General features: G+C 33.5%; 1 protein-coding gene across 7 annotated transcripts in view; it reads right to left on the reverse strand.

Annotated features, from left to right (window-relative positions):
* Window positions 1-7,241: 7,241 nt before the first annotated feature.
* LOC149574768 (coiled-coil protein) overlaps window positions 7,242-21,927 on the reverse strand; it is a 106,827-nt gene continuing 92,141 nt past the window's right edge. For all 7 annotated transcript variants that reach the window (XM_089814595.1, XM_089814597.1, XM_089814600.1 and 4 more), the window contains 2 exons: window positions 11,760-11,939; window positions 7,242-8,348 (listed from right to left, as the gene is read on the reverse strand). In XM_089814595.1, coding sequence (XP_089670721.1) covers window positions 7,665-8,348; window positions 11,760-11,939 — 864 coding nt within the window. In that variant the 3' untranslated portion in view covers window positions 7,242-7,664. The remainder of the gene's footprint in view (window positions 8,349-11,759; window positions 11,940-21,927) is intronic.

Below are 21,927 nucleotides of genomic sequence, written 5' to 3' on the forward strand. Positions count from 1 at the left end.
TAATAAAATCTTCTACTAAATTGATTTAGAGATGAAAACCCATCACCAACTACATCCCTACCAACCTTGGTGCACACTTAGTTCATCATTTTGCCAAAAATTAGATTCGAACTGTTGTACCTGAATGTCATTGAAAAATGACTACCTAGGACAAAACTCTAAATAACTCAAATATATGAGATCCTAGACAAAAAAAAACTACAAATCTGGAAAGTTCATTCTGAGACCTTTCCAACAGTATATGATGGTTCTATATTGGCTTATCGACGATGCCTAGGACATCCAATTGAAGATCAGGTTCAGAAATGCATAACAACCCCATAATTTTGCAAAATTTTAACCTTTACCTAAGGTTCAAACTTTATTATAAAACCTTTTGTTATTTAAAATGGCCTTGCATGTTTAAAACTTGAAATAGAATAAAAAATATTATTTTATGAAATCATAATTTTCCCTCCGAATTCAATCTGGGTCAACTCAAGTTTGACTCATGTGACATGTGTCACGATGTGATTAGATGGTTGTTGTGTTGTCATCTGCCACTTGGGCGCCCTGTGGCACCCTCTACTTTTTCCACTAGTCTGCCACTTGTTGCCTAACACACTACCAGATGGCAACTTCTATTTAGATCTTCTATGCATGGTCATTGTGCCATGTCATCACCTACTGGGCACCCTGCCGTGTCATTGCCACATGACATCCTCTGATTGGCTAGAATTGTTCTGTCATCACTACATGGCCCACTGCCACGTGGCACCTTCATGCTTCCTTGATTTCCTTATCTTCTGAACATCTTCATCTTTTTGGGATGCACCAGTCATCGGATTGTGCCACGTGTCACCATTTGGTGAAGTGCTTCCAAAATCTACCACATCACCACTAAGTGCCACGTATCATCATGACACTTCCCCACTTTTCCTAATGACCCTACATCTTCATTTTGTGAGGAAATGTGAACCGTCCAATCCTGCCACATGTCATGATCTTGAGCATTGATTTTGAAGTTGCCACATGACTGCTCCCCATTTTCTGTGCCATGTGTCGCCTTGCAATTTGCCCATCTGGATGCCACGTGTCTATTTTTGATGTCAAGTTGTCCACATGTCATGTTTTGATTTTCAATCCACATCATCAGTCAACGTGCACATGGGTATTTAAAATTAACTCATTTCATATATAGTCCTGGGCCCCACGCCTAAGTACAAGTCGCCTTTTCCTCAAAAGCTCCCCATGCTTAAGACACTGTACACAATAACCCTTCACATATAAAAATAGTATTGGGTGCTACATCGCCATACATGCCGGACAAAACATTTGCACCATATCTCGCATAACCCTGCAAAAAAATAATGATTCTCCATGCTTCTTTTGTTGTTTTCTTCTACATACTCACCACACTCCTCACTGTCCTGTTGAGCTTCAACTATTCACCAATGCCTCATCCATGAGCTTCTTATCTAGCTGATAAACCCACAATCATGGTCCTACATACAGAGTTGCTTCTTCACAACTCTTTCGACTTCTCCTCATGCTACTCTATCAAGTTTGCTAACTCCCCAATGGCAATACGCTTCCTCCTCACTACCACAGCCATTAAAAATGCAGATTTCTTCTATACACATCACCCATTTTCTTATCTTATTTTATCTTATCTTATCTATAATGAAAATATGAAAATGAGAAATGCACGATGAATAAGGAGCATACTTTTAGTTCTCAGGGGAATATTGTTTTGCATTCATCAAAACTTGAAAACTGACACACTTAAAGAATTTTTAGGGTAGAACACAGTGGTACAATCCATTTGGTTTAAACAATCATGGATTCAGAGTTATGTCATCCTGAACAGGGGTACCGATCAATCTACATTTCTTGACACCAGTAAAACTTTACAAATTGCATTTGGAATCGCGTTAGCAAACTGATCAAACGGATTCGTCATAAGCTCAAATCTAAAACATAATAAGTATCTGGCCTCTAGAATGAAATGCAATAGGAATTTTCTCACTTTGGTCAACTAGGTCAAAGTTACAACCAATCAAACAAGGCCTCCCAGAATTTTGAACAATTTACATCAACATGACAACAATAAATGACCAACTTTGAGGGATTCAAAACCTAGTCAAAACATGTCGAAATGACTCAAAATCTAAAATATAGGTTCTCGTGTATGTGCATTAAAAACTCCTAAAATGGAAAGTCATAAAACATTACTGGGTGCGAGATATTCAAATGCAAACTAGGCTTCCTATCGTTGTTTGACACTAGAGCAATAATGCAGATTTGAACATTGCTCAAAACGCAACTTCATAGAATGACTCGGAATGACAATTTATCTTCACGAGATGCATGGATATACTGAATGCAAAGTCCTAGAAACATTAAACACTTCATAGGCCTCAATAGGACAGTTTGGTACACATGCATTAAATGCACTCATGTGGGGTCAAAATGACTCAAAAATTTGAAATGGTACCCAAATCGGGAATGCAATTTTGAGTCCCATCACACTCCTTCATCATTAAGTAGTGAGGTGTTGAGAGAAAACCCTGAAGTATTGGATTCAACCATTCTAGGTTGGTTAAGCGAGAATATTGATACAACAATTGGATTATGATCAAATAGTGTAAAAGGATAAGCTTGGACACTATCTCCCTCGCTAGTTCTACTGAAGGAGAAGAATTTCTTACTAATATAGAACTTGTCCAGTCAATTGTAGATCCTTTTGGTGCCTTTCTAGAAGTTAGTCCATGTGAACCAAATTCCTTTATGATCACTTATATTCCCAGCTAGGGGTTCAAATAGTTTGAACTTATTGAAAAACTTTCCATAAAAATCTCTCCTCATTCTTCCATTCAAACCTATTCCATCCTGACTTGTCTAGTTGTCTCTCAACCATATTGAAATCCCTCGTCATAATCCAAGGTATATCTTTTAACTGGCACATTCAATTCCACAAGTTGGCTCTGTTATAGAATTCATTTGGAGCATAAATGAAACAGATCCGTACTTCCTTATCTTGAAATTCAAGAGAGATCCATGCCATCATCTTATAGGAAGATACACCACACTCCATAATGGACTTAGTTTATTTAGAACTAACCAGAATAGTTGTCCCACCTCTACCTTGGGCATGATTAGTGTAGAAAGCTTTAACATCTTTCCAAATGCATTTAGGGGCATATGATGCATGTGTTTGTTTTCTAGCATATGAATTTATTGTTTTGCATGCAATTTTGTAAGGATAATTGGTGTAATATGTTACTAAACCCCACTGTTATAATTATTAGTGGGTATGTGAGAGTGTCGAGAACCAAAAAGAGAATGTTAATGATCCCAATTTCAAGGAAATTGTGTTTTTAGTGCAATGAACTATATTGGGAGAATTTTCTAATAATGCATTGTTGTTTTGACTTTATTGTTGTTAAGAAAGCATATCTGTCGGGATAATTAGATATATTTAAGTTGGATTCTCAATTGCACCAAACTATATTGGAAGGCATGTGATGACTTGTAGTAGATACATAGAAGTATCAAATGCATACCACAAGTAAAGTATTTATGACTTTACTTTGGCAATGACTAATACATAGCATCTATTATTATAACTTTCTTATCTATTATACTATGTTTGTATGCATTTTATCAATTAATATATGTTGGCCACATGTTTCTTATCTATCATAATATATTCTCTCTTTTCCTGAGTCTATATATGTGTACATATCTATATAAATAAACATCAATAAATGTGTGTGTGCACGCGTGCGTGTGCGTGTGCGTGTGCGTGTGTGTGAGTGTGTGTTTGTAAATATTTATGTTTATATATGTATAATCCATACATACATACATACATATGAAACTATTGAACTCTCATTTTTTTCTCATTTTTTTCTTTCCTAGAAGTTTTTGAGCTTTCTTCTCATTTGTCTTCAAAGTTGTTCTAATGTCAAATCTCCCTCTCCTCTATTCTTGTTTTCTTGCTTCTCCAAGTTGATTGCTTTCAATATTAGTAGGTATATTTTATGTAATGCCTTTTCTCTCATCTACTTCTTTTTACATTATCGCAACTCAATTCTCTTCTTTTGAATCTCCTATTCATTACGCATTTCAATGTTGCCTTTTGATACTAATTTTGTGACTACCTACAAAGACAAAGCACTCTCAAATAACCTCTGTATATTTTTAATTGTACTCTCTACACTTCAAGTCTCAAAACATTATTTTTTGAGCTTGTTTATTAATATCCTCTTGTGTGCATGACACAAAGTCAACAACTTGGTCCCTTCTACCATTTTCCTCCTGTCAACTCACAACACTATGTTGGTCCCAATATTTTGTATTCATAAAGTAATGAATGACCCACGGATGGCATAAAAAGGGTGGACTTGATCCATAGTAAAATTTGTTTACGCTTCAATATTTCATTTTGTTTGATGACATAAAAAGGGTGGACTTCATCCGTAGTAAAAAAATTTTATGCTCCAATATTTTGTTTTGCTTCTTTCATATGATTTGATTGGCTAGGTTGTGCTAAAAAACTCATACCCATTGTACTTTTTGTACCCTCATAGATGTTGATTGAACATCTAGGGTTTCTTGTTGGTTTTTTTATGGTGGAAAAATCTGACATTTGGTGGTTGTCTTTGCACCCAATATGCTATTTGTTTCAATGGGGAGGTTGTATATATATATTATAATTTGACACACTGCCATTACGTTGATTCTCACTGTAACCCTACATCTATAATGAGGTCTCTACTACAATGTAATGTGTATCACCTTTAATTGTAACTCTGTCATTTTTTGTTCCATGTCCTTTTACATCCTGCAGTAAAGGCTTCACTCGAAGTCATGTCTCTATCAGGTGTAGATTGATTTTGTGGCCAACTACCAATCCTTCAAAAGCCACATATGACCGGCTTTCAATTAGGGGTGAGTGTGAGTGTTTGTGTGAACATAAATTTGTGTACATAATCGATAAAATTGAGGCATATCTATATAGGATGTATATATTTGTGTGACATTTGTGAAACTTGATCACATATAATTATTTGACGAGTGCTAAAATTATTTGGCAATATAATGAAACCCTACATGACATCCATAGAGTGATACAAAATATATAAGTAGAGGAAAATATGTTAGCTTGTATCATTGTCTACAAATTGTACAAAAAAATGATAGGTCAAAGATTCAATGCATGATGTATAATGTTTGAAGTGTTAAAAAAAAATGGAATTACAAATGTATACTCAAATCAGATTAAAATTAGCTCGCAATATAACAAAACACATATAGTGGAGTAAAATAGAGGAGTCCATGTCATTATCTTCAAACTATAAAGGGAAATGATGGGTAGACGTCTCACAAATTTTGAGTTACATATATGATGTGTAATCCTGAAACAAGTCAAAGAAATCGACACAATATCTACATGATTCTAATTTAGGGGTTCTAAATAAAACCACACAACGTTCTATTTATTTTACATGTTATGATTTTATTGTGTAAGGTGTTATGATTTTACTTTATAAAGCAAAAAAAATTTGTTTCAATTAACCTTCGATGCTTATAGATGAATGATAAAAATAAAAAAATACCACAAAGTACGAGCAAAAATCATTTATTGTCAACAATAAAATGTATGAAAATTTGTATGCTTGCACTTGTTTACATACACATTGATACATATACATGAATATGTATGTAAATACATAAACACGCATACATTTATGCATCTATGAACATAGATATAATATACTCAAATATGTACATACAATTCGAAGGAATACATGCATAACGCTTTGAACATTGAGAATATTGTTGATAAGCTTCCTATATTGCATATGTGGCAAGCATAAGTTTGATGGCTTAACAAAAATGAGAAGATAAGATGCAAGGAGAAGTAAATATGATATAATTAAAAAACGGATAATATTATTTTGTTAAAACTTGAATTGTTTTGATTAATAACAGTAGATAATTTATAATTTTTATAATTTATATGAGGTCTAGTAGTAAATTAGGGTGACCTTCATATAGGAGGTCTTAACTTCCAGCGTGGCCCACTTTGTATTAAAAAAGTATAATTTGTATTCTCTAATATTATAAACAAAGGATTTATAATGAAAATTATTTTTATATAAACACTCCAATTGACTTGTAATGGTTGGTTTTTATAATTTTATACTGTACTTAGTCATTTTGATTTGTAAGGCAGCTTTGAATAAATTCAATTTTATAGTTGAATCATTTTCTATCGTTTATTTAAGATTAAGTGTGGGAGGATGTGTGATTGGTAGTAAAATTGTAAGGCAGCTTTGAATAAATTCAATTTTATAGTTGAATTATTTTGTATCGTTTATTTAAGAGGAAGTGTGGGAGGATGTGTGATAAAACTGATACTTGATCATTTAAGTGTGTATCTTTGTATGTAAATATCCTATATTATTATAAATTTGGGGCACTTCCATATTGTGATAACTGTAAAATTTATGTAATTTTGTGCTGACTTGGGGTATATTGAAATTAAATATGTACCAATAAATAATTGTTCCTCGTTGTTGTTCAATACTAATTAAACATTCAGTAGTAAAATATAATTTTTTTTTACCTCGTTAAAATTTATTACTGACTAAAACTCAAAAGCTTATTTTTCGTGGGATACATGTAGTGTACAATTATTGGACGTGGTGGTACTCCTTTAAGTTTCAGTTTTCTCTTAAATTTCTCTCCATTTTCAACAGTTTTTGTTCTTTTTCATTTAGTCTTAGATGCCCCAAACATTCTTGATGCAATAGAATCTCAGGGTTCTCTGCTTATAGAGAAAAGGACTTCAGAACTAACCAGTTCCAGTGAATGCACATAAGCTTCGGAAACTAAATAGCAATTTAGCTCCTAGCAGGAATGCTTCCGTCCATGAAAATAGGACAATCAATACGCTTATGCTATGTGCGCACACCTAGCATTAGCTGCCAGAATGCATAGCAGGACCATTGCTGCTCAAACAAGTGTTCTCCATCCAACAATGTGAGAGAAATCTACCAAAAAATTTAACCCAGAAAAGAGTTTTTAGTTGAACTTCTTTCTCTCAGGCTGAGGAATAACAAACTGTTCCCTGCATGCTAGTATCCAATCCAGAATTAAGAAATTCTCACCAAAACTATGACTACCCTTAATAAAACTGACTGCAGTATTAGCTAGCCAAAATGTAACTGCATTGACAAGAGTACACAAAGTGGCAAAAAGATGAAACTGATGTGATGTCCCATTGCTTTGATACATCCTATCCATTCTGAGAACAATCCTCAGATCATAGTCAGAGCCCAATAGATTAAACCATTGCTTGCCTAAATAACAGCATAAACTAAAGAAAACTTGGGTATTGGTCCGTACAAGTCTGCTAAACATAAGAAACGGGAATCCCACAACAATCTGAGGGACTAGTTTATCGTTTACAAGAGTCCTTTACAAATCAGTAGGTTTCCGTGATATATGAAATGGAGAAAAGGGACATATATGATTTTAGAAAGGAAAAATATGTTCTGCTGCACTCCCCAAATACATACATGAGCTTAGAAAGGAGACATGTTATGCTAGTATCCATAAATAAGAGCATATTAATACCGTGAAAGGGAACAAAAAAACTTCTGTACAATATTCTACAGTTTAAATCCAAACCAGTTGGCCGTTCGATGCCCAAAATCAGAAAGCCAAGGGACCAGTAAACGAGCGACATTTGGTAGTGTTGGATATGCGAGAGTTCCAAGAATAAACCAGTTGAAGCTCAACAAAGCAACAGCATCAGAACCGGGCCTGTTTTCAATTCTTGAGAAGAATTTTACAACACTATTCAAGGACATGCCTACCACGATAAACAGAGCAATTACTAGTGGCATGCAAGGATCTTGAGCCTCCCACGTTATCATGCCAACAAGAAGGGAAAGACAGGCACTGAAAGTACTTTGTGCTATTGCAGCTCCTCTCCATTGGTAGATCACTTTATCATTTATTTCTCGTTTCTTTGTGAATGAGAAATGACCCGACAATTTCATCTTATCTTCAAGGAGAGGATCTATACCCACAGCTCTGCTCTCATAGCTAGGAAAACTTCTCCCTCTGCCAAGTAGATAGTCGCTAAGGATTTTCCCCTTTTTTTCGAAGACATCTCCCAGTTCAGAGCTGTAACAATCTTCACCTTCCAAATGACTAAGATGCTTTCTACTTCCATTGCCATTGGGTTCTTTCATATTGCTTGCTTCATTATTATTTTCTGTTGCAGCTTCAAAAAGTGCTCTCTCTTCTATTTCTTTCAGCCTCAGGTTCTCAGCTTCTATTTCTCTTATCTACAAAAGCACAAATTTGAAATACTGCTGAAATGAAAAGAAAACTGCATTATTAAGAAACAATCAAAATATATTAGTAGTACTATCTTCTACTTTCCTGATTCTCAGATTCTTGGTTTCTCTATCTACAAAGGTAGAAAATTGAAATAATGCAGAATTGCAAAGAAAATTAAAAGTGGTATTATTAACAGAATCAAACAAAGAGAGAGTAATAACCACCCATAGAATGGATAGCATGATAAGCAAATCCATATCTGACGTAGAATTTCTGTGTACATAATTTTACAGAAGTAACTTTACAAAGATTATACATAGACAATCAGGAAAGATAGACATAATCTTCCAACGCAAAGCCTAAACTGAAGGAGAGTGCTATGAATTTTGGTTTAGGCCAGAATTAAGAACTCCGTAAGCGAACTGTACCAGCAACTGTTAAAGCTAACTTCACACACCCACAGATCTAAATGTTACATCAGTTTTTGACAATTTTTTCTCTGTCTCCCTATGCTACTTAGCTAATGTTTTGGCTTCTGAGTAGTAACAACACACTATAGAATCTGTTTTGCATACAAGGGTCAAACAAATGTTTATTTCAAAGTGTCACCTGATAGTTACTTAAAGATGTCTCAGTAACCTTGCACTGCAACCACCTTCAAAATTGTCAATACTTACACACAAATGTCTCAATAGTCATTCAAAAATTGTAACTACTCAGGATACAACTGGAAGGCTATTAGTACATGATATATTTATTTACAGGCTTTTAATCATCATTTTATTTATTTCTTTAAGTTAGTGATTGCAGGGTTGGGTAAGCACGGAATGAACAATAAATGGAACATGGGCAGTAACTGGTTCTCTTCCCCTTCATCCTTGCAATCTAAGGTGTAAAGTGAAGGTTTATGCTTTGGAAAACGCTAGTAGCAATTTATTTTTTAGTGGGTTGATCATAGCTAGTTTATCTACAGTACTTGACTAGGAAGAGAACGGACTGGATGTTGTCTTTGGAGATATATGGTATCCAGATTTTAGAACCATCTGTTACAATCCATAAGATCATTTCTAATCCCTATACCACTCTATGAAGTTCAGAATTCACACAAATTCCAAAGATATAAAAGTAACGTTTTTCAGTCTTCACTGGTTAGCTCCTTACAATCAATCTCACAGAATGAAGTGACTCAAATTTTCTTTAATCAAATGGATTAGCCTACAATGGATTTTTCTATTTGATAAATTTCTCATGGATAATCTTTGTGACTTCAAATGTCACACTGAAAAGGTATCACTTCAGTACAATTTATCCACAATGTAGTATTTTTACCCAATTTCAATACCTTAATCATACCTCTTGGGGATTTGAGGTTGCAGATCCCTTATAAAAGGCATTTGCTTTCATCACTTGAGCTAGTTGCATTCAACTAAATTTGGCTGCATAACTTGTCTGATGCTTCCAATTTTGTGCCAATGTTATAGGAAACTATTAGTTGCACAAAAATATATTCATTAATTCAAACCCAATCAAAAATAAGAACCATATAATTAACTAAAAATGCAAACGGATTTGGGCATTATATTTTCCACTCATGACAAGGGAGCATCCAGACAATTTGAATGACCGGTTGTCACAGAGCATCAATTTACAAAGAAGGGTGATGCAGAGTACCGCATTCTACCATCTTCGAGAGTTGGGACCTACGGTTTGAAATGGGAGTATGTCTGTGCCTAGTGTTGAATTCTAGAATCTCTGGAGTGGAGCTTTAGGGAGTGGGAGTTTTTTAAGTGCTAGAGCAGTTACAAGGCGAATTGGTTGATTGGGTGTTGTTCCAGGATGATGTGCTAGAGAAGGGAAATGTGCACCAACAAGAGGAAGCATGTGAAGGTAAATTGGGATCAGTAGAGCATGTCTTGAATACCACATGATATTATAGGACAGAAGGGCGGCCAAATACATGTTACACGGGACCTAAAGTTTAGAGCTGACCTTTGGCCTACTTGGATTGTGTTGAAAAGTTGTGAGTGGTATACAAGCAGGTCATATGATTGTTTCAAGAGAGGAAAGGGTGAAAGAGATCCACAAGCAAGGAAGAAGGTGGAGGAGATCTCAAGCAAAGAGTTGGAGAAGTGTTTTACAGAGCTAGCGGTAGCAACAGGTTCCAAAAGAGCTGGACGTATTTCCGGAAGTGATATAGTGCCTATTTCCTACATTTGGGAATATTGCACTCCTGGGCTGCGTTTTAGCTTGTTAAGATCCCTGGTGGCAGATTTAATAAGTTTTGGGATCTAATATGATGTGAATGAATCTTTTGAGGCTGGATCTTTCCCTCTAAGGGCTTTCCCAAGGTAATTTCTTGTGTCTCTGCATGCTGACTCTCCCTTGTATGTTTTTTCCTATTTCATGCTATAGATGTGTTCCAGAAAGTTAAGGCTGCAAGGTTGGACTGTCTATTCCGGGCCCTCTACCCTTGACTGCGGCAACTCAATAGCACAAAGTACAAACAATCAATAAGAAAAAAACAAGGAAAAGCTTTAATCTAGAGATATAATTGTCATAGAGTGTCCTGAATTAAAGTATAGATAGTCTTAATGGATATTGTTTAACAATGTTCAGCCTTGAGTATCAATATAAAAAAACTGTGGCATTCATAAAACCACTACCAGTTAATGTCTCCAGCACTACGAGCCTTGATCACAGAATTTCGTATCCGATATTATATTTTTAGTGAAGTTGACTCCAATACTATATCCTATTAGTAAATAGGATATATTTAGGACGAGAAGCCGAAATGGGAACAGTCTTCTAAGAAAACTATGTTATTTTAAATTACCTTCAGTGACAACTCTATAAGTAGAGCTTCTACAGGTATTATTTAAGTAGATGGCTCTCATGCATCCTGACTAAAATCCATATAACATACAAAAATGAAGTTTACCCCAAAACCCTAGGTTATTTCTGTTTTCTCACAATTCAACTCAGTGGATATTATTGTTTTCTAGGTTCCTCGCCTTTAGGTGTTACACCACTGATAAATTTGATCCCAACAATGTCTGACTTTCCAATCAAATCAAATCAGAAACAGTGACACATGGCACCTCATGGCACTAAAAGCACACATCTCACAGGATAGATTGGCTTACAAGTTTTCTTTTTAACTCCACATGGATCTATTTTACTTTTTCTTTATGTAAATTCTATTAGAAGAAATTTTGTTCTCATACATGGCCATTACAGTTTCAAAGTTGAATTGCTAGTTTCCAAAAAACAAAAGATGAGCACTCAGACACAATAATGATCACAGGAAAGTATGAAGATGTAGCATTCAATGCTAACTTGAAAAAATATGTCTACTGTAACTGGCACGTCCTATAAGTTCAAAAATGTGCCTCCAGACAGAAACAAAGATTATTTACCTTCGTCTCGAGAAGTAGAATTTTTTCAAGTGCTCTATCTTCCTCTTCTTCAGCTTCAGCAAGCAGATTTTCTGTTCTTCTGTAATTTTTAATAGCCACATCCAACCTTTGTTCCAAGTCCTTATTTGCCCCAATCAGGCCTTCCAATTGCATCTGAAGTTCATACAAGTGTGCCTCCAGCTGTATATATATGAGAATAGTTTCAAATCAGCTTACCAGAAAATCTAAGATGAAAAGAAGCAAACACGAATATGTTTCAAGTTATAAGAAGATAAGATTTCAATTACAGAAATGCACCAATGCTATATTGACCTTAAAACCATAACCAATATTTATTCATTGCAAAGAAAGGGTTTTCTCACTTTAAATGAACTGATGCCGAGACAATTGACTGATAAAAAGTGCTAACGATTTCTTCTTCTCTGCTCTATTGTAAAATTGTTTTTCTTCCTCAAAACGTAGAACTATTATTTATATCAAGTTCCTCTGAGAAGAAAGAAAGCCAAATTGTTGGTCTTCATTATCCTTTTTTGAGCTGAAAATAGGAGCCAAAACATGTTTGAGCATGGTACGCAAATGACTGTCAAATTGTATGAGTAGATAGCAGTAGGGCCATCATTTTTTAATTCTTAATTCTAAAGTTTTATATATCAAGGTTGTGGTAATAAGTTATTTTTCATTCTTCCTTTCTTGGGAGGATATTAATAAGGTTAGTGAATACTAGATTTAAAAAATGCATTGATGTATACACCCGCACACCAGCCATTAACAAAGTATTGTACTGGATCCTCCTGCAGACTGGCCAGATCTTTGTTCACTTCAAACTGGATCTATGATCTGGTCTGGTTGTTTACCGTACATGGTAAACAGAGATTTATTGCATTCAGAGACTAGAATATGACAGCATAAGATAGTATTGTATTCATATAAGCAGAACATACAATAACAATTACAACGATAATGATGATCCATAGTTCAATAGGATGATATACATATATATTCCGAAGGGGCGACTCAACCATTGCGCAACCTTTCAAGTACTAACTAATCCTGTCGCCTTTGTTATACTTTTGCCGGTAACACTGTTCTGCCTGCAAGTACACCAGGGTGCTGGTGAGAGAGGTTGCATTTATCTAGGACAAACTTGGGGAAGATTTAAGTGAATCCAAGTAGGATCTGAAAGAGCGTATAGAAAATCCGTCCATTTTTTCACTCTTTTGTTTTGGTATATTTAAGAAAATTTCACCTTTAACATTGCCTTTAAAAAGTTATGAAAATCGTGAATGCCATGAAGGAATATGTAGCTTTGAAGACCTTAATTTGGGTTTGGCAGTGGCGGCTTTGTCTCGCAGTCCTCTCCTCTATTGTGACAGGGGATGCAAAGGGCACTAACTCTTGACTTGTTGGGGGCACTACCCCCAAGCCCCCATGAACACATGGGATATGTTGCTAAAGAAAATTGACTTTGGATGCTTCCACTTTCAAATATGTTATAATCGAGTTTGAAAGTAAGCACACTTCTAGTTCAAGAGGGAGTGATACTGCTCGTGGTTATTCAAATGTTCCTACATCATCTAATCTCAATGATAAGGTCAGTGTTGATTTAGATAATGCTAAAATATTATGTTAAACTTGATTTTTTTATTTTTAAGCCGATAGGCTTCTCCTTTGGAGGGAACCTCCAATTATAAATGCAATTTAGTGTCTCACGCTAAAACCATGTCTCACGTCCAAACTGGTGGTATTTGTCCCAACTGGTGGTATTTTTTATCGAAAAAATTGCCCGTTCTTTTGACTTGTTCAGTTAATATTTTTTTGTTTGACAAAATCGTCGGTTCTATCCTTGTCGTTCCACCTCCACTAGAAAAAAAATCAACCAATATAAAACACGTCTATCCTACCATACCCTGCCATGTGACATGGCAAATATTGTTCTCTTAGTTTCATTTGAGTTATTTTATTTTCATTCGCGTCCTCCAAATAATTCTTCCTTCTCTCTTTGCCTTTGCATGCACCTTTGACCTTTATATTCTTTTGACTTCAAATTTGACCAATTATTTATATGAAAGATTAAGATTGAGAAAATGTCCGTAAGGTTACTTGTGGAACATTTTTGAAACTTTGTTGAAAACTTGGGTAAGACATTTCAAGATGGTTTATGATGATTGATTAAATTAATTTAAAAAATTAAAAAATCTTAACTTTAAATATAAAAATAAAAATTATAGTAAAAATAATGACTACTAGTCAAGAAAAATGTTCAACATTTTCTAATTTTAAAAAAAAAAAAATTATAATCTAATTTAATTATTTATATGAACAATTCAAATATTTTCAATAATTTAATTTAAACTAAAGAATTACTATTATTCTAATAAAAATTTAAATAATATTTACATAACTTAATATTCTCATTATTTAAAATTTCTTCCAAACAAAAATATCTTATTTCCAACCTACTTAATATTGTTAGATTTGAACTGATATATTTTACAATTTATAAAATTATCATACCAATTTTTTTTTTTAAATTCAATCAACTTCGTAAATAATCTAAAATAATTATGTTTAATTAAAATTTAATTGAATCGAAATATTTATTATAAAAATTAAAATATTTCAAATCATATATACACACACATATAGAGAGAGAGAGCTTTTAACCAAAAAAAAGTAAAACTTCGTGTAACTTATCTTTTATTTTTTATATGATTATTAATAGAAATATTCTCAAGCATTTAAAAATAAATTTTAAATTTTAAAAATAAAAAATAATATATATATTTTTAACTTATAAAAAGATTAAATAACTAGTTTTTTGAAATTAATTGATCTCCAATAAAATTTTAAATACAAATTTAAATTAATTTAATCTATTAATGATTTAAGGTGACTTATGTAGAAAAGTCAACATTTCATTGTTTAAGTCTATGTTTAGACAAATACAAAACAAGTTTATTCTAAAAGTTCATAATAAATTCTATTAACCAACACAAAAATTCACTCTTAATACTCTATAAGAAAGAATAAATACTATAAAATTTTAATCAACTTCATCAATAATCTAGAATAATTATATTTATTTAAAATTTAATTGAATCGAAATGTTTTTTATAAAAAATAAAATATTTCAAATCATGTGTATATAGCTTTTAACCAAAAAAATTTAACTTTGTGTAACTTATCTTTTATTTTTTATATGATTATTAATAGAAATATTCTCAAGCATTTAAAAATAAATTTTAAATTTTATAAATGAAAAATAATATATATATTTTTTTAACTTATAAAAGATTAAATAACTAGTTTATTGAAATTAATTTATTTCGAATAAAGTTTTAAATACAAATTTAAATTAATTTAATATATTAATGATTTAAGGCAACTTATTTAGAAAAGCATTTGAAATATTTCATTGCTGAAGTCTATGTTTGGACAAATACAAAAAAAAATTATTATAAAAGTTAATAATAAATACTATTAAACATAAAAGTTCACTCTTAATATTTTATAAGAAAGAATAAATACTATATAATAAAAAAGTTTTCGAGAATTGAAAAATTAATTTTAACTTAAAAATTTATAAAGCTAAAAAGATAAAAAGAATTGAAACGAATATAGTTCCATTCATAATGATCGAATAAATAAATATGTGTCCTTTAAAACATGTTCTATTGAAAAAATATTCAACAATATAGTTACAAGATTTACCAACTACTCAATGGAGGGTAAGGTAACATTTTTGGTGTTGCCCCATCATGAGCATGTCTCAACATGCCAACAAGCTTAATTGAAGGCCTTTGAGATCATAGAGACAAATATTATGCAAGCCATTAGCACGCCATTTACTTGTTTATCTTCTGTTGTTTTTATTATAATCAATGATTTAGAATCACACTTGGCAATTCATCATAGGATGAAAAAGTTTAAGTAACCCTAAACTTTGAAAGTTTTCATATCCATAAGTTAATCAATATTATTAAAATAGCAAATATCGCTAATAAATTCATTTCACACAATCACATCCATAACTTAATCAAGAAAATTATAATGGACTTTACAACACTTCAAAAACAAGTCAAAAACTCACCTAAAATACAAAAGTTAGTCAAATCAACAATACACCATTTGTGAAAATAATAACTTGGGAAATTGAAAATATAAGTGTTGTGAAAATCTCATAGGTTGAGATGACTTGAAGAGTTGAAAAACACCTTTATTGTGAAGCACTTTTAGACCACCCTGGCCATTATTGTTTCATGACCAAAAATCCCATAAATCATAAGCGAAATATGTTGAACCCTTTAGTGATCTATGCAATTTCAGACAATGATAATATTCATAAAATACTCTATCGGCTTATCGCTTGAACCTCTTACAAGTGCAAGTGCTAGTATTATTATAGTATTATTATTTTAATGTCGAACTTGATATTTGAAATTTGAGTATTTTATAATATATATCATTTATGCTTTAAATGATATTAGTGTTTATGTTGGTTTTATTCATCATGTTATGCTATGTGATATTCTAAACTTACTTCTTGTTTTTAGTTTGCAAATTTATGGATACATATACACGTGATTTTTACATGTATTTTGTATGGACAAACCCCAAACAAACCTTCCCCAAATTTACCTTTACCAGATCAACAAACATGAACCACAATCCAGACCAAAAGCAGCAATATAGCGAATAAACACACTCTCTGAAGATCATATGGGAGGGAGGGAAGTGAATCAGTATTTTAAATTTTAAAACCTTTTAATGCAATAAACACAGATATCAAAGAGAGCTAACATCAAGACAACACAAGATTCATTCTTCTTGTACTCTCTTTCATTCTAAGGATGGATCATGCAGTGCAATTTGAAATGTTAATGCAAAAATTTACACACAATCACTTCCAGAATCAATAACTACATGACACAAGCTTTGTCATGGAAAGCCCTTTCGGGCTTTCAATAAAAAGAATGGGTACCAACCCAGATTATAAAATTAAAGAGAAACAACTCTGAAGAACTGAAGCACCAACTCCAGTCAACTTGGGCAAAATCCCAACTTTGAGCACAAACTCACAAATACGGAAAGTATTAACACTTTCCAGAAAACAAACAGCACCACTCAACATGCAAATATTACACAATAAAATCCTCTGCAATATGCTTGAACTGATCACGGTGGGGGAGGGGGAGTGCGTTCAACACATATTTCTGATCATTAAAGCCAGAAGACTATTAGTAGTTAACCACATATCACTAAACCTCTTTGCTTCATCGTTTCCAAAGGAAGGCTGCAAGACTGAGAAGAGAATATACAGAACAGCACAGGCCAGTTATCTCAGTGATAAATATAGCTTCACTCCGAAATCAATGCATCGCCTCCTTTTTATACACAATCTGATTCAAGACATCAACCCTTCACACTTGCATGTTCATCTCAAAAATCATATACTAACCATAAAACACACTACTCACAATTTCATGTCTATTTTTTCTTCTTAGCATGAATACTTCTCTACCATATTCTGTAGTACGCTAATAATCATCCTCAATCAAAACACTCGACCATTAACTCCTGTTTCTGGAAAACTAGACGTCTTCATACATTCCAGAAAATTAATCCACGAGTAGAACCATTCAATACGTTTCAAAGCATCTCCTGCCAACCACACCTGCGCATAAATGATTAATTAGTTTTATATAACTCCATATGCGTGAGCCATCACACCAAGAAAAGGCTGAATCAATAACAATGTGGTTGAGACAAAAAACAGCAAGCATAAATATCTGAAGGCGTCCATCAATTCACTCAAGATATTTTTCAAGACTTATAGTGCCATTACCAAATAACTTTGGCTTCCTCCAAAAATTTACTCAAACCTGTTATAATTCAACCCAGTCATTATAGATACTGCTTATGCGCTCAAAAAAGTCATGCCATAATTAAAATTCCTTCACCTGGCAGTTGGAAAATAGAATCCACAACTTCTCAAAAATGTCCCAAATAATTAAAAGAGGTAAACACTCCAGTTGCCAATAAATATTTATCACCGCCAAATATCTAAAGAATAAAAATGCAAGGTTCCTTATACATCATCCACGACACTCTGCAGAACTGAAATGACTCTCTGAAAGTAAAACTGCATTCTGATAAATCAAAGCATGTCAACACGTCATTAACTCCTTGTGCTGATGCAGTAGAGACTTACTCACATGCTTGGTTTCATCACTAACATCAAGAGATAAATTAACCCGCAAAAATAGCTGTCCAAAATTGGCTCACGCGGCTGTCAAACTTAGGCACACACACTCCATGAGAAGAGACTTCAAAGTGCTAGACGTTGCACAAAAATTGTAGCCTCCACTCACCTGATGGTCATAAACTCAGTGCCTTTGATGCTCTACAAAGGCTTGACATTTAAACTAATAAGTCACCAAATGCACAAGGCCTCATCACATTTAAAATAACATTGAAATATTGAATATGATGGCATGTGCCTCAAGAAAGCTCATACATATAGGTAGCCAGCTCAATTAGATAGACAGGTAGCTTAACGAGCCAAGCAAGATGATGAAGAAACTCAAGCTCATCAAACAACTTAAGCAGGTCAAGCAGCTCAATCTGATCCTCCGAATATCAAACCACCTTGATAATCCACCTTTGACACCAATGGCAACGTACTTAATTAACCTTTGACATTTATGGAAACATACTTACTCTGTCTCAAGTCATACTGAACCTGATTGTGAATAGCACAGTGTGTACTCTTAGAATCTGATTGTGAATAGCACAGTATGTACTTTTAAAAGTCGCATCCCTATACAATTTGACTCTGACATTACTATTCAGCTCCCGGACCTCTCAAAGAATGAGGCATTCATTGTCACCTTCTATTGGTTTGACCTTTTGTGGGCCATATGGTGTCTTTGCCAAATAAGAATATTACAAAAATGCACTCTTAAAAGGAAAAAAATTGTTGCAATTTTCCACAAAACCCCAAGAGAGACAAAAATGCAAACAAGTGTTCAGATCCATCATACAAAAGTGTTAATGTATCAGACTTAAGTCTTATATTATACTGAATAACTGCTCAAGATCAGAATATGATAATAGACTGAAGATGGTATGGAATATTTCCTGCACTACAATATACTGGAAGTTGATATTCAGAATTCTTCTGCTCTACAATAACTTGAAGACTTATTGTATTTTTGTGTTCACCGTATTGCAAAGCAGACGAGACTGATATCATATATATATGAGCGGTTTATTGAGGAGTCACGACTGATAGTCGTGACTCATACTTGAGTCACGTCTATCAGGCATGACTATTGTTAACGACAAGAACTTAACAAAAGTCAACCACAGTTGATTTTATTAACATGCCAAAACTCATACATACTAATGCCCGATAATGTGAAGACAATTTGTTATTTAATATCGATGGAAAGCTCTAATGTTTTATATCGATGTGAATAGATATATAATCATAACTTATGTCTTTAATTTATACTGTTTATCGGGCGTCAGTATGTATAAGTTTCGGCATGTTAATAAAATCAACTGCGGTTGACTTTTGTTAAGTTCATGTTGTTAACAATAGTCACGCCTGATAGACGTGACTCAAGTATGAGTCATGGCTATCAGTCGTGACTCCTCAATAAACCGCCCATATATATATGATATTGGTCTCCTCTACTTTGCAATACGGTGAACACAGAAATACAATAAGTCTTCAAGTTATTGTAGAGCAAAAGAATTCTGAATATCGACTTCCAGTATATTGTAGTGCAGGAAATATTCCATACCATCTTCAGTCTATTATCATATTCTGATCTTGCGCAGTTATTCAGTATAATATAAGACTTGAGTCTGATACATTAACATGGTATCAGAGGAGGCTTAAAAGAAGTATCCTGATATCAGACTATAATTTTCTAGGTTATAGAAGCATCAGATATTATTAATAAAATGGTGAACGGTATGAGGCTTGAAGACAGGCTAGAAGGTGATTTAGATTTTGCAGGTTGGAAGCTACATCTGAAACTTATACTTAAAGAACATGGTTTAAATAAGCTTATTGAAAAATCTAACCCATCACCTAAAGGAAATGATGAAATAGAAAAATAGGAAAGTAATAACAATAAAGCTATGAAAATTATTGTGGACGGTGTTAAAACTCATCTACTTCCTATAATCTCAGAACTAGACACTGCACATGAGATGTACAATGCTCTTGAAAATATGTTTGAGATAAACAATATTGTTCGGATCATTACATTAAAGGACAGAATGTCAAATATTAAAATGAATAAAGGAGAGAAAATTTCCTCTTACTTTATGAGAATAACCGATCTTCGAAATCAACTTTCTTCCATAGGACACATCTGTGATGGAAAGGAGTTAACAATAATGGCTCTAAAAGGTCTTCCATCATCATGGGATACCTTCAAATAAGGGGTATGCTCTCGGTCAAAGTTACCTAAATTTGAAAGAGTTAAAGCTGACTGTATACCAGAAGAGTGTATACAAGTAGCTCGAGGTCAAAATGTTTCCTCCTCAAAAGAAGAGTTACATGTTCTCTCCACTCAAGTAAATAAGAAGAAAAGAAAAATCAAAGGAAGGAAAAAGCACACTGATTTCTCCAAAATGTAATGTTATAGGTGTGATAAATTTGGACATCCAGCATCTAGATGTCCTGATAGAATTAAGCCTCAAGCTTCATTTGCAACCACTCAAAACTCTAATGGAAATTCTAAACATAATGCCTTCTATTCAGCACTCTCCAATGAAGCATCAACCAGATCAAGCACTTGGGTAATCGATAGTGGAGCCTCTTGACATATCACAAGTTTTAAAGGGCAGTTAGACTCTCTACAAGAAGACTATGTTGATGAAGTAACCATTGGAGATGATACAAGCTACCCCGTAATGGGAATAGGAACATGTACCATTCATCTGAAATCAGGGAAAACAATTGAACTTACTACGGTACTATATGTACCTAGCATAAAAAGAAATTGCTTTCTATCTCTACTCTTGAAGATGAAGGACTCAGAATTACATTTATGGAAGGAAAGGTCTTAGCTTGGCCTAAGAATTCTAACATAAAAAATGCATACAAAATTGGCTCTAGACATGGATGTCTTTATCAGATTAACTTTGTCTCTCATTCAGCTCTAATTCATGATTCCTTCAAAGAAAATGAAATCTAGCACAAGAGATTAGGTCATCTTCATTTTCGAGGATTATCTTCTATAGGAAAAATGGTAACAAGTATATCTAAACTTAATCCATATCATGAAGGAACTTGTAAAGGTTGTGCTCTAGGGAAGAATATCAAAACTACATTCCATAATAGTCAAACCAAATCCAAAAAAATTCTAGAACTTATTCATTCAGACTTATGTAGTCATATGTCAGTTCCATCTCTAGGAGGGTCTCTATACTACATCATATTTGTGGATGATTTCTCTAAGAAGACATGGATCTATTTTCTTAAAAGTAAAGAATCTGAGGAAATCCTTTCTAAATTTAAAGAGTTTAAAGCCATTGTAGAAAACATTTCCGGAAAGAAAATAAAAGTATTAAGAACAGACAATGGTAAAGAGTACATTTCTAATATCTTTATAGATTATTGTAAAACTGTTGGGATCAAGAGGGAGTGTTCTATTCCTTATAATCCACAACAAAATGGAATAGCTGAGAGGAAAAATAGATCTATAGTTCATTCTGCTAAAGCAATGCTCCATGATCAAAGTCTTGAAATCTTTCTTTGGGGTGAAGCTTCAAATACTACTGTTTACCTTCAAAATAGGTGTCCCCACTCTTATCTTGAATTTAAGACCCTTGAATAAGTATTTACTAGGAAGAAACCTGATCTTAAACGCCTAAGAATTTTTGGTTATCCTGTCTATGTACATATTCCTAAAGAAAAGAGAACCAAACTAGAGCCCTCAGGAAAGAAAGGAATCTTTGTAGGTTATAGTGAAACCTCAAAAGCATATCGCATCTATATCCCTGGACAAAGGAATATTGAACTAAGTCAAGATGTTATATTTGATGAAGATTTGGCCTACAAAAGATCAAAAGATGAATCAAATTCAGAAGAAACTCTAGAAGAACAAAACCCTGATAATGAGAGGGAGTCTCTAATGGAGGAAGA

Source organism: Cupressus sempervirens, chromosome 2 (assembly GCF_028749045.1).
Source record: "Cupressus sempervirens isolate cs-2001-9-10 chromosome 2, ASM2874904v1, whole genome shotgun sequence".
NCBI lineage: Eukaryota > Viridiplantae > Streptophyta > Pinopsida > Cupressales > Cupressaceae > Cupressus > Cupressus sempervirens.